The following is a 19,610-nucleotide window of genomic DNA, read 5'->3' on the forward strand; positions in this document are numbered from 1 at the left end:
ATGTTTAACATACCTAGCTAATTGCTTCAGTGTGCTAAGCTGTAATTTTCATTCGAGCAAACTTTTAATTGCCATCTAGCGACGTGGGTGAAAATTAAATTACACTTGTAAAGAAAATAAGTCCTCCATTATAATATAGAAGTGTCGACATATTATAATGTCTTATATGCAAATTCATTCTATATTATCACTTGGTTGAGGATTCTTTTCACTTGGAAATTTTTCATCTAAAATATATGTGTAGCTGTTAGTATATTAGTGATCAAATATCTATTTTTAATGTATCAAATTATTCGACTACAATAATATATTCCCAGCGACTCATATTCTAGTAAACAACTTATTACATATATCAGTATAATGTATGGCATATGGTATGAAATACGGTATTGCAATGGAAAATTAGTCTAATATCCATTCCCATAGTATCATAGTATATTATTACTGTAATAATAAATAAAATTCACAGCTACTCGTATTTAAACCGCTGACTTGATCAATATAATTATGTACTAGAATATAATGTTTATGTATTACTTTTGACTGTATAAATTACGAATAATGATTTATCAAAATGTCACTCGAATATAAGTTTCCAGTCTGTTACCATCGCAGTACCTATATCGCTTCACCCAACATCTGATTGTACCGAGATGCGGACCTCGGATCAGTACCTATCATAAGTTTAGTATTGTAACATAACTGCTGTAACATACTTTTGTGCAAACCGTTACGCCCAATAAAACTCGCTCCTGTATACATATTCGACTTCTTCATCATCATCCTCGAACCCCAAATATGCATTGTTCTTTGGGCTAATATTATTTACCAATGGCCGAACAATTGTGTGTTGGCTTATAATGTCGTAGGTCTCGGAATCAAATACCGGGTCTGGCAAACAAAACACAATATGTTATTTTTATCAATGTGTATTTTGACCTATAGTTTGAACTTAATAGATTGAGCAAGTGGCTGACATTATTTTTTTGTAAAAAAAAATCTATGGAGGCCAGTATGATCTTTTGTGAATATAAAATTGATACATATATATATATAAATAAATAAAAATATATTTTATATACAAGAATATATAGTGGAGTTATTGTCAAACATCTATAAGTCTCGAAATCATGTTCTGGAGTAATTCCAATTTTAAAGTTTGACATGCCTTTGAATTACTTTGTCCTATGTATGTTCTATAATAAATCGAATGTCTTTGTATTGTTTTCTAGTATACAATTTTATATATATAAATAATCCATGACACACAAGTGGTGCTTTCGTGGCGCATTGCGTAAGGCGCTGGCCTTCCACCCGGGAGTTCTGGGTTCGATTCCCGATGAGGACGCAATATATATATGTGATTTTCTCAAAACATGTGGTTTGCGATTGCTCAAAATTACTAACAACCATCTTGTACGAAAAAGCAAGGACATGATTATATATACTCGTAGTATATTATATCATCGTTCAATAAGGAAATAACTAGAAAAACCTCGTTATTCGACAATGGCATTTAAAATTTTAAACAAAAATCTCATTTTAATTTTACAGGCTTGATTTTCGTAGGAAATGTGATTTTTTAATTTTAGTTTTACGGAATTTAGAAAGGCACAATCAAATTTTATATTTTAACAAAAATTCAACCCAGCCGTTTCCGTATAGAGTTGAATTAATGACTACTCCTGGAAAGGGTTATTCAATTTATGGCTCATTTAAAACATTTTGACATATACTTTTACTGCATTATAAAGATAAAAGTTTTCTACAACGAGTTATTAACTCTAAACCTTGAAATTTTGATTTGTTTCCCTATAAAATTACCTAGGTTCTCACCACCACTCGGTATATATGTTCAGCCGTAGATATGCATGACCGCCTTTCAAACGCTATAAACGTGTCTGAAAGAAGTGATTTTAAGTGCTCATTCCATTCCGAGACGGAGCAGTACGGGACTGATGCTGCAACCACGCTTCGTAGTGCTTAAAGAAGGACATTAAGAAAGAAAAAAAACTCCATAGAACTATGGTATATAATTATATTTAGTGTCACAACCGTGTGACATAATAATTTATTTGGATAATTGAGAACGCTGGCGGGGGCGACGTTACAAGGCATGGAATCCGCGAGAAGTTTACGAAGAATTGATAACCACACATTGCTCACTGCATTAACCAAGTAACATAAAAGTATTGGAATGTTTGCCTTCCGTTATCTCGGATAATAAATCGACGGCATTTTATATTTTGTTTTTATCTGCGGTTATTTTCTACCCCATATAGTTATATGCTATTACATGATATTGTATTTTATTTTAATAGCTCCGCAACCTCACGTGGGGTAGACGATTGTGGGGTATTAACGCTTGATAATTAAAAATAAATATTTGTTATAATTACCTGAACTGTTCTTTCCCAATCTGTATACTCGTTGACGACAGTGAAAAATATTTCACTCAGGTGATAAGTGTAGGCATTTCTCACGTACGTTCTGAAACAATCAATATAAAATATACATGAGTTATATACTAACATATATTTTTTAATAACTACTGAAGACACAACCCAACCCAAAGAAACATGCTTTACAGAATAAAATCCAAACTCACATTTTTCATTTTCCGACCGACTGATCTATTTGCTAAATAAATTTAACATAGTTAAAAGAAAACTTCAGTTGTAACCCAAAAAAATCATGGTTTTTATACCCTATTTTTCATAACAAACATTTTATAAACTCTTCATTATTTAAAATCATATTATAATAACTATATGAAAGGTAAATGAAGTAAGTATTTTGTCATTTATTTTTGGAGACTTCATTATAAACTAATGTAAACAAAATGATGTAAAATTTTATGTCGAAATATCGGTGAAATAAACGCCATAGACTTGCTTTTCTACTGTCGTGATCAAGGCCTGAACAAAAACGAACCATATGTGCAAATGAGAATGCATTCGGTACGCTTATAATATTTACGCAAGATGCGTTAGAGTATGATAGAATTTCTACGGCTGAATTAAATATTTTTTGGAGACGTCGCCGATAAATATTGATTTGAATGATTACATTCATTTAAAAACTGCGAGCATGTGTATTTTGTATTAAATATAAATTTAGTTATAATTATTTTTAATTAACTTAGTAGAAAATATATTTAACTATGTTGTACTTAAATTTGGTAGCCTTATTGAGAACCAACATGATTATAAAACGTTTCATAGTTGAGTTATTACAAATAATATTAAAGTTCTACTGCGTTGCGTTTATACGAGAGAAAGACGGCTTCATTTTGCCGAACAATAGGCACTCTCTTATTATTACTCTAAGGTCGTTTTAATATTTAACTATTGACAAGTATGGTTGCATCTTTTAAATCACTTAAAAAATAATACTTTATACTATAATTGTTTTGAGATTATTTACTCTTGAAGATATACTTTTAGGATTCCTTATATTTCTCTCTGCGATGCTAAGTTAATAATTAAAAAGCTTTTGAAAGGAATGATTCTTTTTTAGACGTTTTATAAAAAAAGTTTCCGGTTTTAATAACTTTTAAGTAGAGAAAAAAATAAGTACGCTGTAAGTTTAGTGTAATTGAAAAAACGATTTACCTTTGATTTTTTTGAAAACATGCTTCAACATAATAATTCCAATTAAAACTTGAAATCTACAAATAAATTTAATAATGTTTGAACTAAATCAGATGAGGAAAAATATTTTACCAACGTACAAGGTATATTTTATTTCCTACTCTCCAACTCTAAATCGTAGTTTTCCAAACTTTTTTCCCTCACAACCGCCTTTTCAAAGTTTTTTTTCAGAGCCCCTCTCTCCACCTTCAGTTGAACAACTATAATATTATATCCATCCCAACTAATAATAAAGTTGTAAAAGCTATTTCCGAAATTCACAAATATAATATCTCTATGTACCTAATAAGTATCATTTTTGAAAGTAAAAAAGGTAGTTGAAAGTAAACCTGTTACAACATATTAATTATTTTTTTATTCTAATTCATTTTAGTTTTATTTTAATCGCTTTAAGCGAATAATTTTGCCTTTCGGTATCATCATACAAGTGGTGAGAGGTAGAGGTAGGCTGTAAAGATCCGACATTAATATTGCACACTAAACGTTGTTTACATTGAACTAAGACTACAACGGAAAGACAGTATTATTTGTTAGTTTCACTGCGTCCCATCAGATGGTCATTAGATATAATTAGCATGTTATTTAAATGTAGTAATTAAATATTAATTAAAAGGTTTACAGCGAATTGGTTAATATTCAATTAAACCCTGCCTAATCCAAGCCATATTAGATAATAGCCAAAACATAATACTGTGTCAATAACAATAATTAAATTATTAAAATTAATGAAATTGGATATTATTATTATATTGTATTATATTGTAATAATATATTGGACTGCTAATGCAATGTATGTATTAGTAGAATATTTATGTCGTATTTTGAATTTGTTTTGGCAAATATCTGTTTTATAATTATTATTCAGTTGAAAATGTCCCTCTGAAGCGGACGAAACCGGTCAAGATTTATTTATTAGAAGTGGATAAATTATTCAATAATATACGGCTTACACTTTAACGAATAGAATATATTATCTGAGATTAGATGTAAAGGGAAAGAATACCCACATAAAGAAAGCTTTTTCATTGTGACGGGTTTTTTTCAAAAGGATTTCAAGTTATACACATTTTTATATTCTTATAAAAATTTATGTTTTTAAAAAAAATAAATAAAAAAAAATATTAAAACTATGAATTATTTAGTCAAAAATATACACGAGAAAAAATAAAAAAATAATAAAATAAATAATAATAACGTAACTTATGACGTAACAAATTCACATTTTTTTTTGAATAATTGTAAGTTTATCTTTGACTTAAAAAAAATCTTTTTAATGTTTTCAGATAAGTACCTACATATTTATTAATTAATACAGTTGAAATTGTAAATTATCAAAAAAAAATCTCAAATTGCAAGGTTCGTATTTTTCTGCCAACAGCCACTCCGATTATAAGTTTTCGACATATTTGACTATAGAAATTTTTAAAATTCGAAATGTCTAAAAACTTTAACAGTTTTAGAGACAGTGTAGATTATTTCAAATAATGGTGATAATATAATATATACCTACTGAGGTAAAGTATATCGCTATAAGCTTTTTTATTGGACAATTCAATCAAATCTTGCCCAACGGAGCTTTAGATGTGACCAATTTCAAACAGCTAATTCACTCATGCCATACATAATAGATCAAAAACAACTATCAAGCATTACAGACTTAATGGGGGGTAAAAAGGCTTCGACGGTATTTTCCAATTGCCCCCTCGCGTAACGCTCTCTCGGTGACCGCCCACCAAACCAATTACCTCTATGAAACGACGTGTATTTGGTGAATCAGGGATATACATCACCAAAGTAATATTTTTTTTTATATAATAAATATTATTATTATATTTACTATGTAATAATAATGTTGATATAATTTACCCAAATGAATGAGAAAGGGTTGAGAAATTACATGAAGTACTAAAACAAGGCAAGTAATGTGTATTAAAACTATAATATTTAAAAAAAATCGAGGGCTGTACGAAAGAATATCTAGATTTTTGGTAATAATTATTAGGTATATATTTTATGGTGGAATATTATTTAAGAAAGTGGCTAATGTATGTAAAAGCTTAGAAAAATAATTACAAGATAAAAATAACTTTTTATATAGGTACAACGTTTTTAAAGTTTCTGTTGAATCATATAAACTTGACTTGACTAGCTTAAACGACCAAAAAAATTTGTACTTGATAGAAATAATACTGAAATGTAATTTTTACATGTCATATTGGTTTCCATAGTAACGCACGTATATATTAATAATTTAGTTGCTAGGACCCCAGACCCCTAGCAACCAATAATGGTGTCAAAATAACTTTTCATACAAAATATAATTAACTGAAAATGAAATCAATTCTACTTAAATATGGCTAAAAGTATTAAAAAAATGCATTCGCATCGTGTTCTGATATATTCTATTCAAATGTCTAGCTAGTCGGGATGTTAGTTAAAAATCGATTGCAAGATTTGTACCGGACAAAAAACCACCGGACAAATAAGAATACGAGCCAAGAAAAATGTTGTAATATTGCCTAAAGCAAAGTTGGTATATAATCCCATCATCATGTTTTTACCACTTCCAAAGAAAAAAAAGAAAATATAGGTAGTCATTAAAATGGCCAAAATACCCTCTAAAACCATACAATAAATTTTTTCTATGATTTACAAATTATTTTTCATCATTATAAGGAACCACCACAACATTTAACTATAATTTACCTAATAACTATTTTTTCAGTAGATAATGTGTATGGCAGTAACGCTATTTTAATTTGTTTTGTGAAATTGTCATTATTTTTTTTTACTTAGAACTGCGCAAAAAAACTTAAAAATATATACATATACGATTATACGAGGGTGGGTCAATAATTCCTTAGAAAAAAGCATTAAAACAGTTTTTCTTTTTGTATTTTTTTTTTATTTCTCAACATAATCTCCTTGGAGCTCAATACACTTGGTTAGACGTTTCTCAATTTTTTTTAAACCGTCAGAAAAATAAGTTTTTGGAAGGTCCTCAAAATAAGCATTTGTCCGATCGATGACTTCTTCATTTGAAAAAAAACGTTGTCCACTTAGCCATTTTTCTAAGTTTGGGAAAAGGAAAAAGTCACTGGGGGCTAAATCTGGCGAATGCGGTGGGTGGTCGACCAATTCGAACTTCAATTCTTCAATTTTAGCCATTGATCGTAAACATGTGTGAACACGGGCATTGTCCTGATGAAAGAGGATTTTTTTCCTGTTTAAATGAGGCCGTTTTTCTTCAATTTTGTTTTTTAGCTGGTCCAATAAAGATGCATAATAATCCCCTGTTATTGTTTTTCCTTTTTCCAAATAGTCAACGAAAATAATTCCACGTGCATCCCAAAATACAGTAGCCATAACCTTACCAGCTGATTTTACGGTTTTCGCCTTCTTTGGACATGGTTCGCCTTTCGCAATCCACTGCTTTGACTGTTCTTTCGTCTCGGGAGTATAGTGGTGTATCCATGTTTCATCTACAGTTACAAAGCGACGAAAAAATTCATCCGGATTGCGTTGCATGAGCGACAACAGGGCTTTAGAGGCCACCACCCTATTGCGTTTATTGTCGACTGTGAGCAAACGCGGCACCCATCTTGCAGAAATATTTTTCATGCCCAATTTGTCATGTAAAATAGAAATGACGCTACCTTTTGAGATCCCTGTAACCTCAATTATCTCACTCAACTTTAATCTTTGGTCACTTAACACCATATCGTGGATTTTATTGATCATTTCTGGTGTATTCACCTCTACAGGACGTCCTGAGCGTGGTTCATCCTTTGTTGATGTACGACCACGTTTAAATTCATTTAACCAGTTATAAATAGTTGCAAGTGAAGGAGCAGATCTGCTGTGAACTAAATCCAACTCATTTTTTATTTCCTTTGCTGTTAACCCTTTTATATAAAATGTTTAACAACAGCTCTAAACTCAATTTTCTCCATTTTCCATTTTTCCATTTTCCACAAGAAAATTTTTTTTCAAATGTACGAGAAACACACAACAACCCGACCAATCTGATTGAAACTTCGCAGTATACTCAATCGGTAGTGCCGCTGCATGAAAACAAACCGCTTACAGTACTAGTCGCGCCACCTGTCGGCTTTTCTAAGGACTTATTGACCCACCCTCGTAGTACGTGAAAGCAGAGAACTGGTGGATGGATACCGTCATATAGTGATACTAAAGCGTCGTTCAAAAGCATATTTTCTCTAGAAGGTATAATAATTATTATAATATATCAGAGGTGTTTTCAAATTATGCATGCTCAATATAAAAAAAACGTTACATATGCATATTTTGTGAATTATTCGTTGAATAAACTAAAAAAAATTGTAGCGTCCGCGTGAGCTAAGTCCGTCACAGGCCTCCGAGAGCAACACACTTGCATTGCACACTCACGCACGCACACTAGAGTCTTAATCAACTCAAATAAATGTTACATCAAGACGTGCCCTCACGTGTTTTACTGATCACTCACCTACCTGTGTGAGGATACACTTTTTTACTGTTTAATAACTGTGTAATAATTTTCTTATACTTACTCTTTGTTTCTAAATATTGTCACGTTGTGAACGTCTTAAATTAATAACTTGTAATGTTTACATTTATAAAAAAGATGAATTTGAACAAATACCACAAGTTTATTATATACATATTTGTTTTCACTCTAAGAGTACAATTATTATATTCAAAGATGGTGTTGGTTAGTTTTTTTTAAAGTCAATTATACCTTGCAAAAACCAAGCCATAATAGGTAATAGTTAAAAATACTCGTCTATCTATAAAATATCTATAATTATGACATTAAATCATACATAATTCAACGAAAATAAATAAGTATGAATAAAAGGGTGTGCACAATATTGTCGTATCGCCCAAAGCATACCAAAACTATTATGGTTTTGCTTGGGCAGGGCTTAATTGAATTATTTAAATTAACCAACTCCTAATTTTAGTTCAATAAAAACAAATACTTATGACTGAAAAAGTTTAATGTGCACTATTTATGACAAATCTTAACAGCCTACCTCCACCCTTCGCCACTGCTATTATAACTAAAATTTTGAGTAATCCGAGCGTCTGCAAGTAATTAGATCACTTAATTGATATCTTGGTTTGAAAAACAAAAACCTATTGCCAAAAATCAACACAATTTGAACAAAACCAATTATTGTATATTTAAAAGGGGAATTCGAAAAATAACTGTTTTCTAATGCTTTTACTCGTAGAATAGATAACTATTATAAGTAACGTCTGAAAATCATCTGATACATTGTTATTATAATGTTTTGCTCTGGATTTTTGAAATCTGCTAATTTTAAAACAAAATTTACTTAGACGCGGCAAAACCGACATTAAAAACTTCAATATTAAAAACCACCATGCGGGTTATAAATAAAAACTTCTGCCGTAAGCACATCAGGGCGCCAATTCAGCTTCGGTAATGTTCGCCAAAGTTCGGCGATGCTCGCCTGAAAAACTGTCGAAGCGCAGAGGGTGGACGGCGGGGGGTGGTTTTCACACAAATGACGTTTCCCGGTGCAAAGTCATTAATTTTTTCCACCTCCGCTCACTGAACGACGATATTAGCCTTCGGGGATGAGCGAACGAGAGATCGGGGGTGCAGCAGGGTGGAGAATCGTAAAGTGACTGCCATGCGGGGTTACGTGCATTAAGGGTGTGTTTTATACGGCTGTGTTCACCACAAAACTTTTCTACAATTTTATAAATAAACATAATCGTTAAGCCATGATCATTGGCTCTACAAGCATGATAATACATAATTATACAAACGCTATTAGACTATTTGCCCCACTTTGACTAGGTAACTATAGAAAATTAAATAAAAAAACAATAAATAATTACAAGATAAAAAGAACTTTTTATAGACCACGTTTTTAAATTTTACTGAAATGTCATTTTGACATTTCATATTGAGTTCCATAGAAACGCACGTATTTATTAATAATTTAGTTTCTAGGACCCTATAGCAACCAATAATAGTGAGTAGTAAAATAAATATTACTTTTAACGATTTTTTTCTGAAACATACAAATCAGAATTAACTGAAAATGAATTCAATTCTGCTTAAAGATGGCCAAAAGTATTAAAATAATGCATTGTCGTCGTGTTCTGATATCTGAAAGTTTCAAATATTAGCTAGCTAGTCGGGAAGTTAGTTAAAAATCTTGGACAAACAAGAAAAAATCTGTACTGGAAAAACAAGAATATGAGCAAATAAAAACGTAGTAAAATTAATAAACAAGAGAAATCACAGTTTTACTTTTTTATGTAATACTAAATATACACATGATTTAAAAATGTTATATTATAATATTCTTCATTATAGAAATATGGCTAAATAATTTTATTATTAATACCTTCACTTAATATACCAAAACCTATATAGCCCAAAATTAACTAAATTTTATTATTACTGCATGTAAAAACTACCAGTTAATTTTGTCGTTATTAAATTAGACACCCGTAGCTTAATTTGTAAAGCATATTGGTGAAAATCCAATTAACACTAGTTAAAGTCGTTTTTTTCAAGTAGGTATGGATCTGAGTTGTTTTCAAGTTATGATGATCAAAAAAAATATTGGAAAAAATGATCTGAAGTTTCCGCGTGAATGCTCTAGTCTTTAAGCTATCGACCGTTCTGTGATTTATGAAAAATATTTGTCATACTTAGGATAAACCCTTATTTTTCAAATTTCGCCATTGAAAGGCGATCAGTTTTCATAATATTTAAGATCAATGACAATACTAATTTCATAGTTACCGACGAAATTAAAACATTACTAAAGAACTTACAAACTTAAGAACTGAACAGAAAATCTGAAGGTGTTAATCTGATATGTAAATGTCGTACATTGCATATATTCTCGCTAGATACTATTATTCATGACATAGACAATTAATATAACTAGGTACTGTATTAGATACCTAATAATATATGTCTATTATTTAGTGATATTGCATAATATTATTATATTAATAACTGGTTAGGCCAATTATGGCGGCCCTAATACAATTTGCCCACGGTGGCCGCGCGGCATAAGCGCTGGACTATCATGCCGTGGGTCCCAGGTTCGAATCCTGGGTCTGGCAAGTACACCTATTGTTTTTCAATATGTGTGTGGGTCAGGGTATGGACCTAATAGGTTGAGCAAGTGGCTGACATCCATTTCTCGTAAAAACAAAATCTGTTAATACAAACCTCTACTCTGTGGAGGCCCATATGATCCTATTAGGATCGGATATGGTCGAAGAAAAAGAATACAATTGTGTCCAGAAACTTATACATATCCAGTACGCCGTATCACACTTCACCGTGACATGTTTTATCGGAAATATATGACATTATACTATGGGTTAACTCATAGCTTACGGGCCGCACAAAATTGTGTTTTTGCTAATTACTTTTCGAATGCAAATTAACACGTTAATTACAAAATTAATTAAAAGGGCCCGTAAGCATTGTGTTAAAGACTGTCCAACCTCTTTGGTCGTATAGTACTGATATAAAATTCATATATAATAAAACACAGTTCGTATCGGTTTACAGGAAACCAGTAGCAAAAATATTTTGCAAATAGCCGATATGCTCGATTATTTGTTAGGTTAGGTTAGGTTTACATTCTTGAATTCATGAATTTTGCCAAACTCAGCTATGAAAATTGAATTAATTTCCATATTAAATATAATAAAATTGGAGACCGTATAGTATACAGTCATTCCTTTCCGATAAGAAAACTCACGGCAAACTGTGCTACGGTGAAATGTTTTACGTACAATTTACACGTAACCAAAACAATATAAATGTCTTACCCATCTGACATCATAACCCTTGCCCGACCTACTATTAACAGGCAGTTATTCTGCAACCGTGTGCCTGTAAATACATATAACCTGTAAACCATTAAGACGTCATCAATATGCACTGATTTTGACCGTCAAGTGCCGCGTAGGTACAGGCTGATTCAATAAAAAATAACGCGCGAAAAAATAAATAGTGGTAATGCGTGTGAGTAATAACCAGACTACGGAGCCAGCCTCATCATCATAAAAGATCAATGCCTGGCACCCTTGATATAACTCCCCCCCCCCCAGCATCAGAATCATTCCGTCTAAAACAGTCCTTCACTGAAATGCGCTGGAAAAGATTTTTTCTATTGGTTATAATATATTTTCTCAGAAAGTGTTTTTCAAAATTATGTAGGTGTGTTCAATAATCGGAATGGTACATTCTTAAATGTTGTGAATTAGTCGTTGAATAAAAGAAAAATATAATTATAAATTATTGGCAAGTTCAAGTAAGTTACATCATAAAAAATATTGGAGAAATCCACGACGTCGGTTAGTAATTGATGTAATAGGAATCTACTTTGATTTAATAAAAACAAAAACCGATTGCCAATGAAGCTTGATTTAGAAGAACGCTGATGAGTAGATATTAAGGGCCCGCTGAAGAGCCCGCCGTTCAAATATAATTCAGTATAAAAAGGACCTCGGCGTCGTAACTACGTCAATTTAAATCGATCTTTTCGCAAAAATCACTAATCATCGGAGATTTTATTTCAAGAAATATTATTATTATTACTGATAATTTCTGCCGCGCGGAGAATTATTATTATTTTATGAACACCTGCGAGATGAAGCCGATCAGAAAACAGGGCTGTCAAAATAATATTAAGCATTCATATTGTTATGTTAATTTCATCATGGTTTTTAATCAAACCTGTGCAAGTACGTACTGATAACTTGGGTGGATTTTGTAGCAAACATACTATTGATATATATACGGGTATATTATTATTATAACCCAATTCAAATTGAACATAGGTTGATACTCAAATACATACTATTATAGTATGTTTATGATTTCGAGAAAATAATACGATGGTTTAATTAATCCATATCAATTATTTGAAAACATTACATTCGCACTTTGCACAAAATTACAAACACATTCGAAGTTTGCCGCACACGTACAGACCACGTGATATTTGTTTACGCAAAATCGTCGCTTTTCAAAATGGCGAATTTGATTACCAGATTTTACTGCGATGAATCAGTATGTTCCTTTTTGTCTTTTTTTATTCGTAGGTTTGTTTACTATGTACACCGAGAAATCTCCATTTATAAACTCGGAAACGATTTTTACAGAAGAGTTTTGGAATATAATGCAACCAAAACTGGAAAAAAATTCTATAATGGGTGTTGACTTCCTGAATTAGCTAACCCCAGGTCCATGCCACTACGTTAAGCCATTTCCACACTGGCAACAAGTTGCTGGCAACCTCATTAAATTTTACGATACTTACCATAATTGCTTAAGAAATTTTACAATAATTATCGTAAAATCTAACGAGGTTGCCAGCAAATTAACTTGTTGCCAGTGTGGACCCGGCATTAGATGCACAAAACTTAAATATTATATATTATAAATAAAAATTTAAAATTATAAATATATATTATGATTTATGTCTTCGACAGCCCTGATGAAATAAATGTGAAATATGAGTCGGATCAGTCACAGAGCAAATTTATTAACACAAACAACTTTGACACGACCTTTTTATATTAACTAGTAGACCAGATATTATGGACCACATGTTAAAAAATCATATTTTCAATTCTCAAGGCCAATTCTGTAGAACGTCCTCTTAATAAGGCCAATAGTTAAAATTTGTCGCAATTAGTATGTCACTGCGTAGCATAGAGGTAAATGCGACGAACGGGGCGTAAACCCAGGAGATGCAAGGTTTGATTCCTTGTCGGGGTGGCTTACTTTTTTCAAAATATTTTTTTCTATTGGTTATAATATATTTTCTCAGAAAGTGTTTTTGAAAATTATTCATGTTCAATTATCAGAATGATACATTATTAAATCTTGTGAATTATTCGTTGAATAAAAGAAATAGTTAATTTTAAAAATGGTAATGTTGTGGATTTATAGGAAGATGAAGCATTTTGCATTATATTATTGTAACTATCAGAAATCATAATCATCAGAAAACAAATGTGATATATTATGTAATATAGCATGTCGAGTTTCTATGGAGATAATTGAATGATATTTATAGTCTAATAATAAAATTAGTCTTAGACGTTTTGTTTTCCTGAATCACTTTCATATAATTATAGCCTCTGCCTTCTTCTAGAGTTGGTTTTATTGCGTATTTGCTTTTCACGTTTTTAGGTCGTATTATGTTGTTTCATAAAAAAAACTTTCTCGCAGTGGGTGACCATGTTTGGGAAGATACTAGAAAGTTATAGGGTACACAGGAAGAAGTGAAGCTTGTAAACATTTACGATTTTCTTGGGGATCTAAAAAATGTAATACACCTCGATTGTTGCTGTGGACATCACTATCCAAGACTATAAAGCCTACCTTTTTGAAAATTAAGAGGTCTCTTACGACTTATAAAAAATAAGTTTAGGTTCACTGCCTATCGTAACTTAGTTAAGGTAACAAACGTACAATAAAGAATAATATTAAATAAATCGGTTTGAATCAGAATATTTGGCACAGATAAATTTGTAAGTAAAACCAATAATTTACACGTATTTTCTGAAATAGTTTTTAAGCCTGTGTGTGTTATGAAGCGCTTAATTTCAAAAGCCCCTAAAACGATTTTAGGTAGTTGTGAGAAAAATGATAAAAACGATTTTAGGTCGTTTTGAGAAAAATGAGAAAAAATCATATATATTTAATCTGTGAACTTTATGTATTTATTTTTAAATTCGTTTCATTCTAAGGAGTATTTTGGCTTTCCATTTAAAGGGTATTTGAAAGGCACACCCAACCATTTTAGTGGGTTTTGAAATTTACCCTTATTTTTGATCATACGTATTGACGGTTTTTGGCGTTTTTTAAAGTTCAATCTTTGGCCAACACATAAGTAACAAAAATATCCATGTAAATACATATCTAACTCAAAAAAATTCAAAAACCGTTTTAGGGGCTTTTGAAACTAGGCGCTTCTTATGTCTTTCTACTTAAAAATTCTTACATTCGTAAAGCTTGCATTTATTCAATCTTATACAAATACTCCAGTTGTTAATAAACCATTTCTTTTATTCAATAAAAAAATCACAAGATTTGAGAATGTAAAATTCTACATATTGTACACACATACCATGAAAACACCTGAGATATTATATAATAATTACTCTAAACTTCCGAAAATCTTTCTGTACGCCATCAAGCCATTGATACCGTTGTGTTTTTGCACTCCGTCATCTTTAAGTTTCACTAAATGTACGTCGCTCTGTCAGTGCATGGTTACATAAGTATCATGTGACTACCATATTGCAGGAGTTAAATTATACTAGCAGAAATGAACTTATTAAGTTTATGAATTTGCCGGAAGAAAAAACTAAGTTCGACAAATAGTTAGTTAGACTATAATAATTACGGTACATAAAAAGTAGGGGTTGCAATACCGAATGAAAATATCAATACCAGTTTGTCGGTATTTCCTATTGAATACCGGGATTCGTTAAAACATAAGTACCCACTTATCAGTAAATATACCTATTACAATCTCTTTACAACCGTTATTTTATAGAAAAAAACCTACCTAGGTACTAACATGTATTATGGTGACATTTAAAAATATGTATTCATCACAATATTGTAGAATTGGTGATTTTTACAAATAATTTGAATATATTGATAATTTCAACTAAAGCTCTCAAAAAGGGGAGTTCATTAAGTGTAAATAAGTGCAGCTGCAGGAAAAGCTTCTTTCATTCAACACTTGTACAATCATCAATAATGTTATTATAGAATTGTCACGGATGTTTTTTATTTAGTTAATATCAGTATGTTAATAATTTATCGAGAGAATTTTATTTAAATGGGTATACTTAATGATGTTTTATTATTATTTTACCTATGTTGGATTCAGTCAATAATTTCCATTTTATCAGCACATAACTTATACACTTAATTGAATAGGAAATACAGTACAAATTAATGAAGAAATAACATTAAATTCATTGCCAAAAACGTAAACGAGTGTTGTTTGTTAATACCGAAAATTTCGGTATTTGGATTTTTAAAACCAGTATTTCGGTATTGATAAATACTGGAATATCGGTTTTGAAATACCGGTATTGCAATCCCTAACAAATAGCTCGTCTAGTGACAATCCCACTGATGTATTAAGCAAAGTTCGTCAGGATTAACTGAAAAATAAATAAATACAACGTTAGCAGCGGTTGGGATCGAACCCGACACGTGTAAATTAGCAGGCATGCAAACCTACTAAAAATTACGTCATTCGAGCCAATGATAATAAATCACATGTAAAAATATGTAACCTACGGTATAATATTTAGATAGATACTTTTGTGAAAGGAAAGACTTTGTTTTTAAAAAGATTATCTATTTACCATATAATTACACTCTTGAAACTGTATTATCACCGTAGGTTACCGTGCCAATTAAACTCCTAATATTTCAGTAAGTATGCACTTCGTCATCTTCATAATATTATTTCAGCTTTTCTTAGAATCATCAATTTTAATATAAAATTATTACTTTAAAAATCTTTAGCATCATTCAGTTAATATATATAGTTGACAGATATCCATCACATCGAATTTACATGTCATACATTATATGTCACACACACATATGTCACACATTGCAAATAGACCGTCGCATACCATTACAAAAAAGAAATTATAAAAAATAGTATCTTAAATCTAAAAGTATATGCAACTACTCAAACTATTCTTAGAAAGTATGAAAGTTAGCGGTGTGAAACGACCACGATGGCCGAGCGGCTTAAGCGTAGACTTATAATTTCGTGGGTCTCAAGTTCGAATCCTGGGTTTGGAATATACACAGATTTTTTTTTTCAATTTGTGTTTGGAATCAGAGTGTAGGGTCAATACCATACCGTCCAGCATGACTTGGCAGGAAACCATTAATTTATAATAACAATGTATCTTAAAACATTATATAGTTAAAATTGCAAAACAAGCGATTTATGCGAATCAATCAAATTTCAACAAAAAGCTAATTTAGCAAAAATAATTCAATAATTCCGCAAAATAAAAAATAATGCTATTTAAGTTTGCTATGATATGCACAAAAGTTTTTTGTATAAAATCAATCTTGCTCAATTATTAAAAACTGCATAATTATTCAAATTCAAATCAATTATTTATGATTTTTAAAACGAATCAAGCATTACACAATAAACATAATAAGCATGATTATCTAAATATTCTAGTAGTGACAGCAGCATTTTTCTATTATACCGAATCTGTATAAAACACTCAATAGAAGAAAGCAACATCGTCAGTCAGTTATCAAAGATTTAACCGTAAGGTTATCGTTTTGCTTCGCCCGGTCGAACTTTGCAATTCATGAGAACGCATACTCGTGATTTCTCACATCTAAATTATAATCTGTAAATTTATCTGTAATATTTAAATTAATATTTATTTGGAAGGAAATAATAAAACCAGGGTTCATTTCATTCACGCAAAAAATTCTGAGTTATTCATTTGGGAGTCAAACCAACCTACCCTGCCTGTTCCTTATTCCATCTCACTTCCGAAAAGAGTATAAACCTTGTAGGTTGATGAAGTGGCTAACATTATATTTCTTGTAAAAATAAATCTCTTAATACAACTGCCACTCTATGGAGGCCCATATATTATGATCATCTAAGGATCTAACATGGTAAAGTAGTAGTTGTTGTAGAAGTCGAGTGTGATCAAGATCGCATTATCACTTTCTTATCATCATCATCATCAGCCGGAATCTATCCACTGCTGGATGAAGGCCTCTTCAAGTTGCTTCCACTTCTCTCGGTCCTGTGCATTGCGTTGCCACGTACTTCCGCAGAACTTTATCATTTCATTGATCCAGCGGCCTCTAGGTCTACCTTGTGGACGTTTTGTACTTTTTGGATACCACTGGATGACTAGATTTGTCCAACGATTGTCTCTTCTTCGAGCTATGTGTCCAGCCCATCTCCATTTAAGGCTTTTAATAAACTCTATTACATCGCAAGCCCTTGTCTGCTTCCTTATCCACTCATTCCTCTTTTTGTCCTTTCGCGTTATGCCCAGCATGCACCTCTCCTTACCACGTTGTGCTACTCTAAGTTTCTGGATCTCTCTTTTACTTAGGGTCCATGTTTCACACGCATATGTCATCACGGGAAGCACACACTGGTTGAACACTTTGCGCTTTAGGCACAGTGGAAGGTCACTTTTGAAGACATTATTCAGGCGGCCAAAAGCACTCCAGCCTAGCTTTACTCTGCGAACAATTTCATCAAATATACATCCATCTATAGATACTTGTTGTCCCAGATAGATGTAGCTTTTCACCTGTTCGAGCTGAGTGCCATTGATGAGGATCTCTTTTTGGCCTGCAAAGCAGTTGAACATGACTTTCGTCTTTGTTACATTTATTTTCAAACCTACTTTGTTGCTTACTTCAGCGAGTTCCTGCATTCTGCTTTGGAGGTCTTCTGAGTCTTGCGAGAAAATTACTATGTCATCGGCAAAGCGCAGATGATTCAGGTATTCTCCATTTATGGGGATCCCTTTGTCATTCCAGTCAAGTTGCCTGAATAAGTCTTCAAGGGTAGCTGTAAATAGTTTAGGTGAGATTGTATCACCTTGTCGGACTCCTTTGCTGATAGGAAATCTGCGCGATGGTTTATGGAGATTTACAGATGCTGTTGCGCTACTGTATATATTATTGAAAATATTTATATAGCGTCCAAGGATTCCTTGTTTTCTGAGTGCGTCGAGTATTGAACATTTCTTTATCGAATCAAACGCCTTCTCATAGTCTATAAAACCCATGCATAGTGGCAGTTTGTATTCCTGGTACCGCTCTATGATTTCTTCTATTTCTTATAGGCTGTAAGAATATTACATATAAATAATCATGTGATTATAATAATTTAAATGGCATTCCGATTATTTTATACATTAAATAATTACAAGATAAAAAGAACTTTTTATATACCAAGTTTTTAAATTTTTTGTTGAATCATAATATAAACTTGACAATTCTATGTATTAATAATTTAGGACAAATAAGGCAATTGTCAACAAATCATTTATTTGCTATTTTGAAACAAACAAACAAACAAATATAGAATACTTTAATGTCATTTTGATTTCCATGGTAACGCACGTATATATTAATAATTTATTTGCTAGGACGACCTCCTTAGCAACCAATAATAGTGGATTGGATTACGGAATTCAATTCTACTTAAAAATGGCTAAAAGTATTAAAAGAATGCATTGGCACCGTGTTCTGATATATTCTAAGTTCAAATGTCTGCTAGTCAAGAAGTTAGTTAAAAACCGATTGCAATACTTGTACTGGATAAGCAACGACCGGACAAACAAGAATACGAGCTAAGAAAAACGTCATAAAAATAGCAAATAATGATGATTAAATTTTATTACCTAGACTTATTTATGTTGCCAAAATATGAACTTTCTTTTACATACTGTAATATTGTCACTCTCGCAGTGTAACCTAATGTGACATCAACGGAACGACGAAATTTATTACCATCTTAAAGGGAAGGTTATTAAAGTTTCAATTTATATATATTTTATATTCAGCACGTATACGTTTTTTAAATATATCAAAACTGAGTAGTATAATTCCATAAAATGTAAAAAACTTTATCGTTATGTCTCAAACTGTAAGTAGTAATTTCTTTTACATTCCCAAAGAATTTTTCCTGGGACTCTTTTAAAAGATATTTATTTTGCCCGCATCATATTTAGTGAATTAGATACTTATCTACATAAAAATATGCCAAAATGATGACGTTCAAACGAAATATTATACATAAATAATATTTATTTAAAATATTATAATTGAATAAGTTTCTTCGAATTTGTTAAGTACCCATATAAAAAAAACTCTCTCAA

The 19,610-nt window shown here is 31.5% G+C and overlaps 1 protein-coding gene across 1 annotated transcript in view; it reads right to left on the reverse strand.

Moving 5' to 3' along the window:
• Nucleotides 1-19,610, reverse strand: part of LOC147069232 (neuroligin-4, X-linked-like) — a 748,531-nt gene that overhangs the window by 233,707 nt on the left and 495,214 nt on the right. Inside the window, exon 6 of the mRNA XM_085951637.1 lies at nucleotides 2,400-2,490. Within this exon, the coding sequence (XP_085807763.1) occupies nucleotides 2,400-2,490 (91 nt within the window). The remainder of the gene's footprint in view (nucleotides 1-2,399; nucleotides 2,491-19,610) is intronic.

Source organism: Rhyacophila brunnea, unplaced genomic scaffold, assembly GCF_057557595.1.
Source record: "Rhyacophila brunnea isolate RB1 unplaced genomic scaffold, BYU_Rbru_1.0 scaffold_24, whole genome shotgun sequence".
Classification (NCBI taxonomy): Eukaryota; Metazoa; Arthropoda; class Insecta; order Trichoptera; family Rhyacophilidae; genus Rhyacophila; species Rhyacophila brunnea.